This window comes from Ceratotherium simum, chromosome 21 (genome assembly GCF_057802395.1).
Source record: "Ceratotherium simum simum isolate JZ-2026a chromosome 21, ASM5780239v1, whole genome shotgun sequence".
NCBI lineage: Eukaryota > Metazoa > Chordata > Mammalia > Perissodactyla > Rhinocerotidae > Ceratotherium > Ceratotherium simum.
In genome coordinates, this window is record NC_141920.1 from 15325997 (window position 1) to 15337546 (window position 11550).

General features: G+C 50.3%; 1 protein-coding gene across 2 annotated transcripts; it reads right to left on the minus strand.

Moving 5' to 3' along the window:
• Window positions 1-456: 456 nt before the first annotated feature.
• On the minus strand, window positions 457-10735 carry CD40 (CD40 molecule). 2 transcript variants are annotated; one of them, XM_004430314.3, is made up of 9 exons: window positions 10624-10735; window positions 7443-7521; window positions 6985-7110; window positions 6358-6504; window positions 5901-5994; window positions 3228-3289; window positions 1718-1804; window positions 1561-1589; window positions 457-1030 (listed from the first exon to the last, which is right to left on the minus strand). In XM_004430314.3, exons 1-9 carry the CDS (start codon window positions 10672-10674, stop codon window positions 875-877), a joined length of 831 nt encoding a protein of 276 aa, XP_004430371.1. In that variant the 5' UTR covers window positions 10675-10735; the 3' UTR covers window positions 457-874. The 2 variants fall into 2 exon arrangements, with proteins under 2 accessions (XP_004430371.1, XP_014642889.1); XM_014787403.2 differs by having other exon boundaries at window positions 1706-1804.
• Window positions 10736-11550: the final 815 nt, after the last annotated feature.

Here is an 11550-nt window from a genome sequence, read left to right on the forward strand (position 1 = left end):
AGAGAACCCTTTGCAAACAGGATGTCAAATGTGAGTGCCCATGGAAACCGCCCTGGCGGGGCAGCAGCCTGAGCACATTCTTATCTATCCTCAGAATGTGCCCCAATTCTGTGGGCCTGACACCACGTTAAGCAGCTCATGTCACCAAGCACGGCCACCCCCCTGTTTCTTTTTACATGTTTGATGACTTTTTAATTACATAAGCATTATGTGAATTCACTCTCCTTTTGGGGAAAAAAAATGAAGCATTATGGGAAAGCCAAATCTTCCTTTAACCAACCCTCCCCCGACCCTTCTTCCCCAACCCGGACATTACAACTCTTCGAGCTATGCATTTTCTTGTATCCTTCCAGAACCCTCGTTATACCGACATATATAATCCATATTATGTTTATACACATATCCATAGACGGTATATCACATTGTTTTTCCCACGACAGTGTTTTTCAGATCCTGTTGTATAAATATATTATAATTTTATTTAGCCAGTCCCCTGTCGGTGGACAGTTAAGTGAGTTCCAGTTGTTTCTGAATATCCACAACGCTGCTCTGGATATTCGTGTATATGCCTCCTTGGGCTCATAGAAACCACCCTGAGGCAGCTGGACATTGAGCTGCTGGTTGGAGGGTTTGGTGGATATTACTACATGGTCCCCGCAAAAGTTTTGCCTCCATCTTTAAAAGCAAGTTGGAAGATTGAATGAGCTTCAGGGATGGGGTTCTCCGAGGTGAACTGTCTCTGAACCGCAGGGGTGCAGGCAGAGGTGGATGTGCCCAGTGCCAGCCCCTCGCCCTCCAGCCGCAGCAGCAGCTCCAGGCTCCCCGGCCATGTGCCCCTTGGCCCACACTGCCACGCTCCTGGACACGCACAGCCTCACTGTCTCTCCTGCACCGAGATGCGGCTCTCTTTGCCATCCTCCTGGGTGACTGGCTGGCACCCGTGTAAGGTCTCCTGCACCGGAGCAATGGAGTGGGGTCCAGGAAAATCCTCCAGATAAAACGTCTCCTCAGGAACCTTAGGGTGGAGGGCCTGGGGAGCCAAGGCCTGAGGTTACCCCCAGCAACACCTCTGAGGAGCTCTTCCCTCAGAAGCAGATCCTCTTCCCAAACCCCTTCCCCTTTCCCAAACGGAGGCTCAGGGCTGATTCCATGGGCGCCTCCTGCCCCCTGCTGGCCACACCGAGGGTGTCAGGCAGCTTCCAGAGTGGGAGCCCGTGGGTTCAAGGAGCTGCCTCTCCAGGCCCCATCCACGGACCCCAAACCAAGGCCCAAAGATGTGGTTCCCCACATACTGAACGCCAGAAAAGAAGAGCAAATGTCAGATTTTGCCACTGGTGCCAGGGCAGCTCCATGGGGAGGTGAGCTCTGGAGATGACAAAGGCTGGCACCAAGGGACTGAACAGGAGATCCCTGGAGCACCAGGGTCCAGGGGAGAGTTCTGCTGCCACCACACTGGCCACAGGGACACACCCTGAATCAGTGTTACTGCCATCCAGGCAACAAGTCAGTCTTTCTTTCCAGTTTGCCAAAACTCTGCCCCAGTTCCCAGGGGTGACCTACCTTATTTTCTGTCTCCTTGGCCACCTTTCCTAGAGAGAGAGAAAAAAATGCAATGCGGAGTTGATGAGGCCACAGACTAGATCAGGAAACAGGTGGCCAGTCCTACGGTGCCTTCTCCTCCCTCCCTCTCACATCACCTCCCCACCTGGGAACTCACTGATACAGGCAGACACCAACAGAACAGCAAACAGGATCCCCATCGTGACAGGGATCACCACCAGGGCTCTCATCCGATACCGCAAACCTACAAAAATGGAGACTTCAGCGATGGCTCCCCATCCCCACGCCCAAAGCTGCTGCACCTTGCGGGACTCTCAAATCCTTCGTGTCTGAGCTCATCTACATCAGATGTTTCAAACAGGTAGCCTGGTAAAATGTGGCCAGCAGATGTCTGTAGTGTGATCAGCACATTTAAAAAATTTTTTTGAAATATTTGCCAACATTTTAAAACTGGGAGATTGCATATTTAAATCTGGATATCTGGTTTCTCCTAGAAATTTAGAAGGTCTAGCCCCAGTGGGCCAGCAGCCCCACCTGGCACCCATTGGCCAGAACTGAGTGATGGTAGCTGTCTCCACTGGCTCGCCACACTCCCCACCCCTCCCTACTCTCTGCCCAATGCTGAGGTCCAGCATCATTTATGTCTGCACTGCTGCCTTTGTTATAGAAGAATGGAGGGGAAAGTAAAGTATTTCTTGTACCTAAGTCTCTATTCTACATGGGAAGATGAGAAAAAGACCAAGAGACAGGTCAGGGACTAGGGTGAAGCAAGTGAGACACTCGCCTTGGGACAAAACTTAAGGGGGCACAAAAAACTCAGTAATCAAGATACATAATATTTTAATGTCATGTTTTGAAAAATCAGATCAGCAGACATTGGCCCACAGGCCAGCCGTCTGTTTTTTAAATACTGTTTTATTGGAACCGAGGCTGGGATTAAGACGAGGTGATTGAGGCAGGGTCGTGCAAGAGCAGGGTCGGATCTTGTCTTTATTTAAATTTTGATATTTTGTTCATTATGGATTTTTTTGCATTAATTTCAATTTTTTAAAAAAATATTGCATCAAAATGTTATCTATCTTGATTACTGCGTTTTTCTGTTACCCCAGGAAAGTGCCTCGCTCAGCTCACTCGAGTCCCAGCCCTGCCAAAAGGAAAGTGAATTTTAAGAAAAAGCAAAGAGAGTGCATTTTTCTTACTTCTGACCTTTTTCATTTATTAACATGACCTGCCTAGTCCCTGTAGTTATTTGAGTCTGTGATCTGTGCTGTCGGCCAGCCTCCTCATTCTAAAATCAAAACTGAGGCCCTGAGAGGAAACAGTGTCACACCATGCTGGCACTCGAAGTGCAGGGTGGCAGACTAGCACTGATGGAACACCTCCAACGTGCAAGAGCCCGTGCCAGGCGCTTACACCAACCTGCTAAGGGAGGTGCTGTTATCGTCCCATTTTAAAGATGAAGAAACTGAGGCTCAGAAAGGGGAGGTGACCTGCCCTGGCTCCACAGGTAAGTGGCAGAGCTAAGATGCCACAACTCCAAACTGCCTCCTCCTGTTACTTCATTTCCCCTCCCTCTTTCCCCACCAAGGGTTTCTATGTGCCTCTGTCTCCCCCCTCAGTTCTCCACCCTCCTAGCCTGCTGCCAGGGCCCATTCTCCAGGACTCACCACAAACAGCATCAGTCTTGTTAGTCCCTGCCTGTAGCTCCACCAGGCCTTTCGTCTCGCAGCTGTGTACAGACACATGTGCGCACACACACACACACATACAAAGAGACATTAAGTTTCCCCAGTCATAAGATTTCCAACCCCAGTGGGAGACAGTCAACAACAACAAGTCCAGGTTCACTGAGCAGCTATTACATGTAACCTCCTAGGCTGGTTATTATGAGAATGACACAGACTCTGTTCTTATGGAACTCAGGAGTGCAGAAAAAAGATTGTTGCACATCTTGAAGGAATAATAATAGGAGAGTCTCTAAAGAATGCCAAGCTTTGTAATAGAGGCTAAAGTGAACCGGTAATTGTTCAGAGAAGAGGAGACAAAATCCACAATGGCTGGAATGGAGAGATGATGAGTTCTGCCACATAATTCTCTGCTGTCCTGTATATCACAGGATGTTTAGCAGCATCCCTGGCCTCTACCCACTAGATGCCAGTGGCATCCTCCTCCCCAGTCGTGACAACCAAAAATGTCTCCAGATATTGTCAAATGTCCCCTGGGGGAAAAAATTGCTCAGTTGAGAAGCTCTGGTTTAAGGGTCATCCAAAAAGACTTCCCTGGGGAAGTTAGATCTGAGTGGACCCTGGAGGATGTAAAATTCAGAGCAGCAGTACATTCTAGCTAAGCAGGACAATGTGATATGAGGGATTAGGTGAGCGGCATGCCAGATGGTGTTAGGGAACTATGTAAAATGGGTTCTTTAGAACCAGATCACTGATAATCAGCCAGGAAGGTTTTGACTGGATTCAGCGGGTGAGTCACATCAGCATCCAACCCTATGACTTCAGTAGCGAGAGCACTCAGCTGGCCAGAGAGCTCACAAGAGGAGAATTACAGAAAAGTGGCCACCAGCAGGCCACTGCAGGAGTCGAGATATGAGATGATGAAGACCCAGTCCAAGGTGGTCCCCGGAGGAGTGGGGAGGAACAGACAGAGAAAGACACCGCAAAGAAGAAAACATCTAAAGTGGAGAAAGAGAAAGAAGCTTCAAAGTAAGCACACGCATGAGAAGAGTCTTACATGAGAAGAGTGCCCAAGAGTTTACAAAACACTTTTACATGTCTTTTCCTCAAGCCTGAGAGAGAAGGTCATGCCCACGGTCCAAATGAGGACACCGAGGCTCAGAGAGATGAGGGTCACACACTGACACAGGGTCACACCCTTTCTAAGCTGCAGCAAGGGTGGAACCCAGTGCTCTGACTGCACTACACCAAGGTGCCTCCAGTTATCATCCAGCATTTATTGAGCAGCTACTATGCATCCGGCACTGTTCTAGGCATAAGGGATGCAGCAGTGGAAGAAGAAAAAAGCCAAGTCTCTACATTGAAGGAGTTTGCTATCTACTGGAGAAAGGCAGACAGTAAACAAATAACAAAGTACGTATGGGATGCTACTACTGTGTGGACTCTATGTGTGTCTGCATGTGTGCATTTATTTGTCTGTACATAGAATCTCTGGAAGGACACACAGGAACAGGGGCTGCCTCCAGGGAGAACTGGGTGGCTGAGGGACAGGGTAAAAGGGAGACTTATCTTGATAGGCCCTTTTGTGCCCATGTGCTCGTCTTACCCATTTTTAAAAATTCAATGTAAAAGTTAATCGGGCGTGTGTATAAGGGTATTCCAGGCAGAAGAGTTTGATGCAAGAGAAGGAACAATGTGTTGAGGGGATTGCAAGGAGCGTGATGCGGGGAGAGGTCAGGAAATAGAGCTGGAAGGTCAGAGGCCATGTGAAGGAGACTGAGTTTCATCCTAGAGGCATAGAGAATCATGAAACATTTTAACTAGGGAATGCCATGATCCGAAATGAGCCGTAGAAAGCTCACTTTGGCAAAACAATGGAGAACCAGCTGAAGGGGAGAGAACAGAGGCAGGGTGGCTGGTGAGGAGGCTAAGACATCATCTAGACCATGGTGATGAGGCCCAAACTAAAGTGGGGACAGTGTAGATGGCGAGAAGGAGTCGTCCCAAAACATTTGGAAGGCCAGACGCACAGGACCTGGTGACTGATTCGGGGTTGGAGGTGAGGGGGAACCATGGGACGAGTGCCCATGGACATGATGGTGGCTTTCACAGATGGTGAGGGGAGGGGGAAGGTGAGTCCATTTGGGGCCTGTGGGTCACCTGCGTGGAGGTGTACTCTCGGCAGTTGGATATGACAGTGTGGGACCCAGGAGACAAATCTAGACAGAAGATGTTGATTGGAAACCATCCGAGGAGATGGTAGCTGAAGCCATGGATATGGATGAGATGGCCCAGGGGAGGCAGGCAAAGTGATTGGATAGTAGAACCTAGAACAAAGGCCTAGAAAATGAGTTAAGGAGGAAAAAGGAGAAGGAGCAGAGGAGGGGTAGATGGAAAGTAAGAGAGGTGTCACAGTTTCCCCAAGAAGGGAAGATTGAGAGATCAACAGTGTCTATTACCACCAAGAGAGAGCAGGCAAGAAAATACTGAAAGGTTGGCCATCTGGTTGGCCACGAGGTCACTCTAGGAGTTCTACAAGTGCACGAGTGTGTGTGGACACGTGGCGCAGGGGCTGAAGGACAGGTGGCCAGAGAGAATGGAAGCAGGTCCCATGCCCCTCTTGGGACAGGAAACACAAGGGCTGAATCCTTATACCTTGTCCAGGAGTGACACTTTTCAAAAGCAGATGATACATTGGAGAAGAAGCCGACTGGACAGGGCTCGCAGATGGTATCAGAAAGCCCTGTAGCTGGGAGGAAGGAGGAGGCATTAATCATCCCAAGGACCACCTGTCCGGCCCTTGAGGGAATCGGTGGACAGGCAGGGCAGGAAGAGCCGCCTGCTCTAAGCACCCTTCCCCCAGCATATCGCTTCCCCGACTGCTGCAGCCCCTAGGAAGGCTCCTTCCACTGCCCTCCCAAGACAGACACCCATGGCGGCAGGTGGAACGAAAAAGGTTCCATTTCCTGCTCACTCTGGCAGAGATTCCACGTAGGTTGGAGTCCCCATTCCCTCCGCCTCTGGGGCTGAGTGCCCACTGCCCAGCCCCTCACCTTTGGCCCTTGGCTCCTCTGTCTTGCCTCTAGAGCTGATTCCCAGACAGGCCACTTACCGAGCTGCTTGACCCCAAGACCAGGGGGGCACAAGCTGTGCAGGGTGCAGCTTTCACAGGCATCGCTGGAACAGTGTTGGCCTTCATGACATGTGCAAGTGGCGTCTGTTTTCGAGGTGCCCTCCCTCTGGACCCGGAGGCCTAGGTCTGAGCAGAGACAGGCAGGAAGGATGGGAACTCTTTGCTGGCCATGCTCGGGGCCCCGCTCCTCACACATCCTGATCTTTTTTTCTCAGACCCTCGTCCAAGTAGGGATGGCGATCAAATTAAATAACTCAGACTCCAACCAATCAGAACAGACCTTGGCTATAAAAAAAAAAAAAAACAGAATGGGGGCCGGCCCAGTGGCGCAGTGGGTTCGAATTCTCGGGTTTGGATTCCAAGTGCAGACCTACACACTGCTCATCAAGCCATGCTGTGGCAGCGTCCCACATACAAAGTAGAGGAAGATTGGCACAGATGTTAGCTCAGGGACAATCTTCCTCAAGCAAAAAGAGGAAGATTGGCAACAGATGTTAGCTCAGGGCCAATCTTCTCACCAAAAAATACCAGAATGGCTGCATGGTCAGGAATGAGCTGGAATATCAGCCTGGCTCCCAAGTGCCCCTTCCCCAGCAGCCCACGCACTGGGGTCGCAGTATTTGTGCTGGTGACAACGGTTCTCTCTGTTCCAAGTGTCTAGGAATTCGCCTTCATTGCAAGGAGAGCATTCTGTTCCAGTGATCTCCGTGCAGTCATGCACCAGTTTCTCTCCTGGAAAACATCAGCGAATGAGGCAGCTCCAGCCAATTCAATGAATCAGACACTTACCAAAAACCGACCAGGCTGGGCTTTAGGGTGGGGGTATTCAAAGGGGACAGTCTTGGACCCTTCTAGCCTTCCTAGTCTGGTGAGGGACATGGAAGAGATAGGAACCCTAGTCCTGGGTAGGCAGAGAGGGAACCCAGAACATTCTGACAGCCCTGGGCAGGGATGGAAAATCCCAGGGGTTATTGAAGACTCGAGTTTCAGTTGAAACATGGGGTGTGCATCTGCCAACAGACCAAGAGGGGTCCCACTATAGAACTAGAGGGTTGGCATCTCACCTGGCGGGCACAAATTACAGCACCGACTGCTTGTTAGGTATTGGTTTCCTTGGCACACAGTGGGTGGTTCTGGGTGGACCTACAAACAGAATCGGGCGATTTGAAGGGATCTTGAAATCTCTGCTGTAGCCTCCCTGGCAGGAAGGTGGAAATCAGCCAGGACAGAGGTTAGAACTGAAGTGGAAGTCCAAAGCAGAAAAATGGAGGCTGCATATAACTTGGTGTGTTTGTTTTTAACTAAATTTCCAACTGGTATGATTATAAAAGCACAGAGAATCATTCTGGTATTCTACAAAGCGATTGCACTGGAACCTCACACTATTCTCTGAAATAAACAGATCTTCCTTTTGGCTTGATTCCTGAGTCCTTCCTCTTCCCAAAGACCCAAAAGAACAGGAGGACCCCAGCACCTCCCCTGGAGTGCTGAGGCTGGCTGGCTTCAGCTGGTCCTAGTCTTGGCTGGGGCTATATTTAGCACCTGGCCTCTTCCTTCTAGACTTCTGCTCCCCACCCTCTTCCCCTCTCCAAGCCTCATCATGTTTTCTCCCTCCAACCCCTCATCATCTGATCATCCAACCCCTCTTTCATGAAATGCCAGGATTGTGAAGCTGCAAGGATAAAAATCATATTCTTTCACTTTACAAATCGTGAGACTAAGGTCCAGGGTCACTTACCCAGTGTCACTTACCCAGGGTCACACAGTGATAGAATCCAAATGAGAACTCAGGTCTCAGTACTCCCTCTCTCCATCAACTTGGGTCTCACCTGCACTATTTTTACTATATCCAGGTACCACCCATGCTATTAATTACTTCCTGTTACTCTAAATACATTTATTTTAAATGGGAACCTATCATCGCCATGAGAGAAGAACCAGTATCACTTCTCATAAATGAAAGGTAACCCTAAAAATAAATTCAACAGAAACAAAACAGTGTTATTAAACCCCAGCTGGCTGCTTCGCTTGCTGACAGCCCTCTGCCCCAGGCCTGCTCTTGATTTTTGTTTAAAAAGGAGGATTAGCAAGTGCTCAAGAGGTATTAACTATATTCTAGCTCCAGAGACTTCTTCCTTGAAAATATGAGAAGGATTTTAAACAGAACTGTAAAGTAAATCAATGTTGCTTACAGATTTATATATATATTTATATAGTTCTATATATCCATGCACTTCCTAAAACCTTCCCACACTTTGGGAACACCCAATGAAAACAGCACAAGTTTGAGTCAAACAGCTTAAGGCTCCAATCTTGACTTTGTAACACTTACTAGTTATCTTCCTTCTCTTAGCCTCAGTTTTCACATCTCTAAAATGCCCCACAGATTAGGTTATGAAGACGAGAAAGAATATGTGTATATGGCCTGTACAATGTCATAGTAGGTGCTCATTAAATGGCAGTTTTAATTATCATACATACGTGAATATCTACTTGGATGCTATCTGGCTGACTGTCCAGAATCCTGCCTAATTGGTGGCTTGCATTCAACCTGGGTGGGCAAATTACTTACAGAAATGTACCTTACCCCAGATGGAGAAGGAGGTGGAAAAGGCTGCTGCCCCCACCATCATATCACAATGCACCGCCCTGTGCATGTTCTCCCTGCAATCCTTCCCACCACACTCTCAGAGCAATGAAACTCCTTTATGCCTTTTTCAAACACATGAGAAATACAGCTCCTCCTCTGAAAGTTTAAATCCTGAGTTCCTACTCCATAGCTCCAGTCCATCTGATGCAAAGAACCCCAGGACCGTGGCTTGGAGACTCTCACCATGTGAGAGGCAGGCTCAGGAATCAGGCAGACGTAGATTTATATCCAGGTTCCACCTAGCTATGAGAATTTTGGCAAGACATTCCCTCTCTCTGAGCCTCAGGTTACTCATCTGTATAATGAGGGAGGGAGTTGAAAGAAAACGGACAGAGAAGGCACATAAAGCATTTTGCTCAGAGCCTGACACAGGAAGCTGTCAATAAATAGCCCCTGCTATTGTTGTTGTCACAGCCCAGTCTCTACCTGGAGCCAAAACTGGAAGTATGCTCTTGAGAAGCCCAGACTACCTTTCACCCTACCTCCCTTGGCTCTTTCTCCACTCCTTCCCACAAGAGCCCCCTTCCTCCTCTCTCTGGCTCCACCCTCTTCCTGCCTCCTTTCTCCCTAAGAGCCATTGCTTGGAATGAAAATGAAAGCTCTGGGGCCAGAGCAGCTTCCCTACTGACTCTCTTCCCTTGTTGCTGACCCCCCACTACATGGGTCATTCCTGCGAGACTTCATGCCAGAAACTACAGCCCTCGAAAGTAGGGGGAGCCCAGAGGGGTTGGGATGAGAGGGTCAGGTACTTGGGGGATTCCCAGCCTCCAGAATGAGGAACTACAAAAATATATTTAAACAAAAAGTGAGTCAAGTGTGGGCTTCTGAAAATCCCGGAGATATGCTTGGTTGGGTATATCTGAGCTCTTCTGGTTTCTGGAGAAACCCTTGATGGTCTCTTACCCTTTCTCGGGTCTTATGAACTGTTCATTTCCCCCAAGGGTTCCCTATGTCATCTTAAATTCAGGAGGCAGAGACAGCCTTGGGTATACCAACTAGATTGGATCACCCAGGATTTGGGGGTGGGGGTGGGAGTGTTAAAAGCTTGCCTTCTCAAAGAGGTACCTGGGCCTCTGCACCCACCCCTTGTTCCCACAAGATGCCCTAAAAGAAAGCAGCCCCAGCTGGTAAAGAGATGATAACAACTCACAGAGGCTGGCATCTGTCCACAATGGGAAAGAGACAGGAAACCGGCCAGATCCGCCCCTTCCCTTGGCCGGCCTCTCTTCCCACTTCCGAAAGCCCTCACCAGTCTCCGCGTGTCAAGGCTCTGAGGCAAACCTAGACTCTAGCCTTTTGACCAAAGGCTTGAGGCTCCCAAAACCCCAACCCAATCCGCACCGTCTATGCACGTTTCCTGCAGTGCCCCCACTACGACGCGCCCTCTGTGGGCTACCTGAGACCCCAACCTGGGAAGAGAGAGAGGCAGCCCACCTCATTCAGCCAGGAGCTGGGTACCTTACCCAGCTTCCACGCACCCTCCTATCCCCCCAAAATCAGCTAGGAAGGTCCCCTCCCCGAAGTATCGCTTCTCTTCCCGGGAAGTTCCCCACTCCCAAACTCCCCGGTCGGGACGGAGCAGAAACGCAACTCACGGTGGTCAACAAGCAGCCCCAGAGCAGACACTGCAGAGGCAGACGAACCATGGCGAGGAGAGAAACAGGCGGCGGAGCCGAGGGCGCGTAGACAGGGTCTCTAGTAACTCGCTTGCCCCAGTCTGTGGCCCCGCCCAGGAAAGGGGCGGGGTCTTCGGGGACCAATCGCCGCAACCAGCCTCGCTGACGGGGCGGAGTTCTCGGCGACTCCCTGCCCTGGGATTTCCCCAGGACATTCCCGGGAGTTCAATTTCCCCGGGAGTTTAGGGACGCGTTTTGGGAGGTGGGGCTGGTCCCAGGGAAAGCCCTTCCTCCTCGCCCCCTGAGACTACAGAGGCCAAGCTGAAGAGGGCAAGGAGCCAGCCGGCTCCCAGCGGGGGCGAAGGGAGGGAAGAGAGAGCCCCACCGGTGCTGGGAAGATGCCGCAGGGACCCCCACGGTTCTCCCCCACCGCCTCCGGGAATCCCGACAGAACCGAAAGCACCTCCACCGCGGATGGAGGGACCTGAGGAAGTTCCCCCCATCCCAGAAAACGGGAAGGTCTCAGCTGGGGTGTGGGAAGAAGGACTGGGGAGGCGTTTCAAGGAAAACAGTTTCCCAACTTAGAGTTTCTCTCTCTTTCAAAGGAAATTCCCTCGTGTGGGCGCAGCGTCCCAGCCTCGCCATCCATTCATTCATCCATCCATGCGTCCCCACCAGCTTCTCTTCCCTCCCAGTTCCGATCCGGCGCCTGGAGACAGGCGTTTAGAGTAGATCCCTGTCATGGGATGGTAGGACCCCTTGAGAGTCTTAAGGAAACTCGGGACCCTCTCGTTCTGCGGAAACACACACACCCTTGTGCCTACATTTCCCGGGGTTCCCAGCCCTCCAACCCAATCTTGAACCAGTATTAATACTCTCTGCAGTACCCAACACCCGGATTCTGGT

Coding starts and splice junctions, on each gene's coding strand:
- CD40 (XM_014787403.2), bottom strand. CDS start 10,674: ATGGTTCGTCTGCCTCTGCAGTGTCTGCTCTGGGGCTGCTTGTTGACC. Junction 6,505..6,984: donor GCACAAATACTGCGACCCCA/GTGCGTGGGCTG, acceptor GTCTCTGCTCAG/ACCTAGGCCTCCGGGTCCAG. Junction 1,031..1,560: donor CCAAGGAGACAGAAAATAAG/GTAGGTCACCCC, acceptor TTGGCTCCCCAG/GCCCTCCACCCTAAGGTTCC.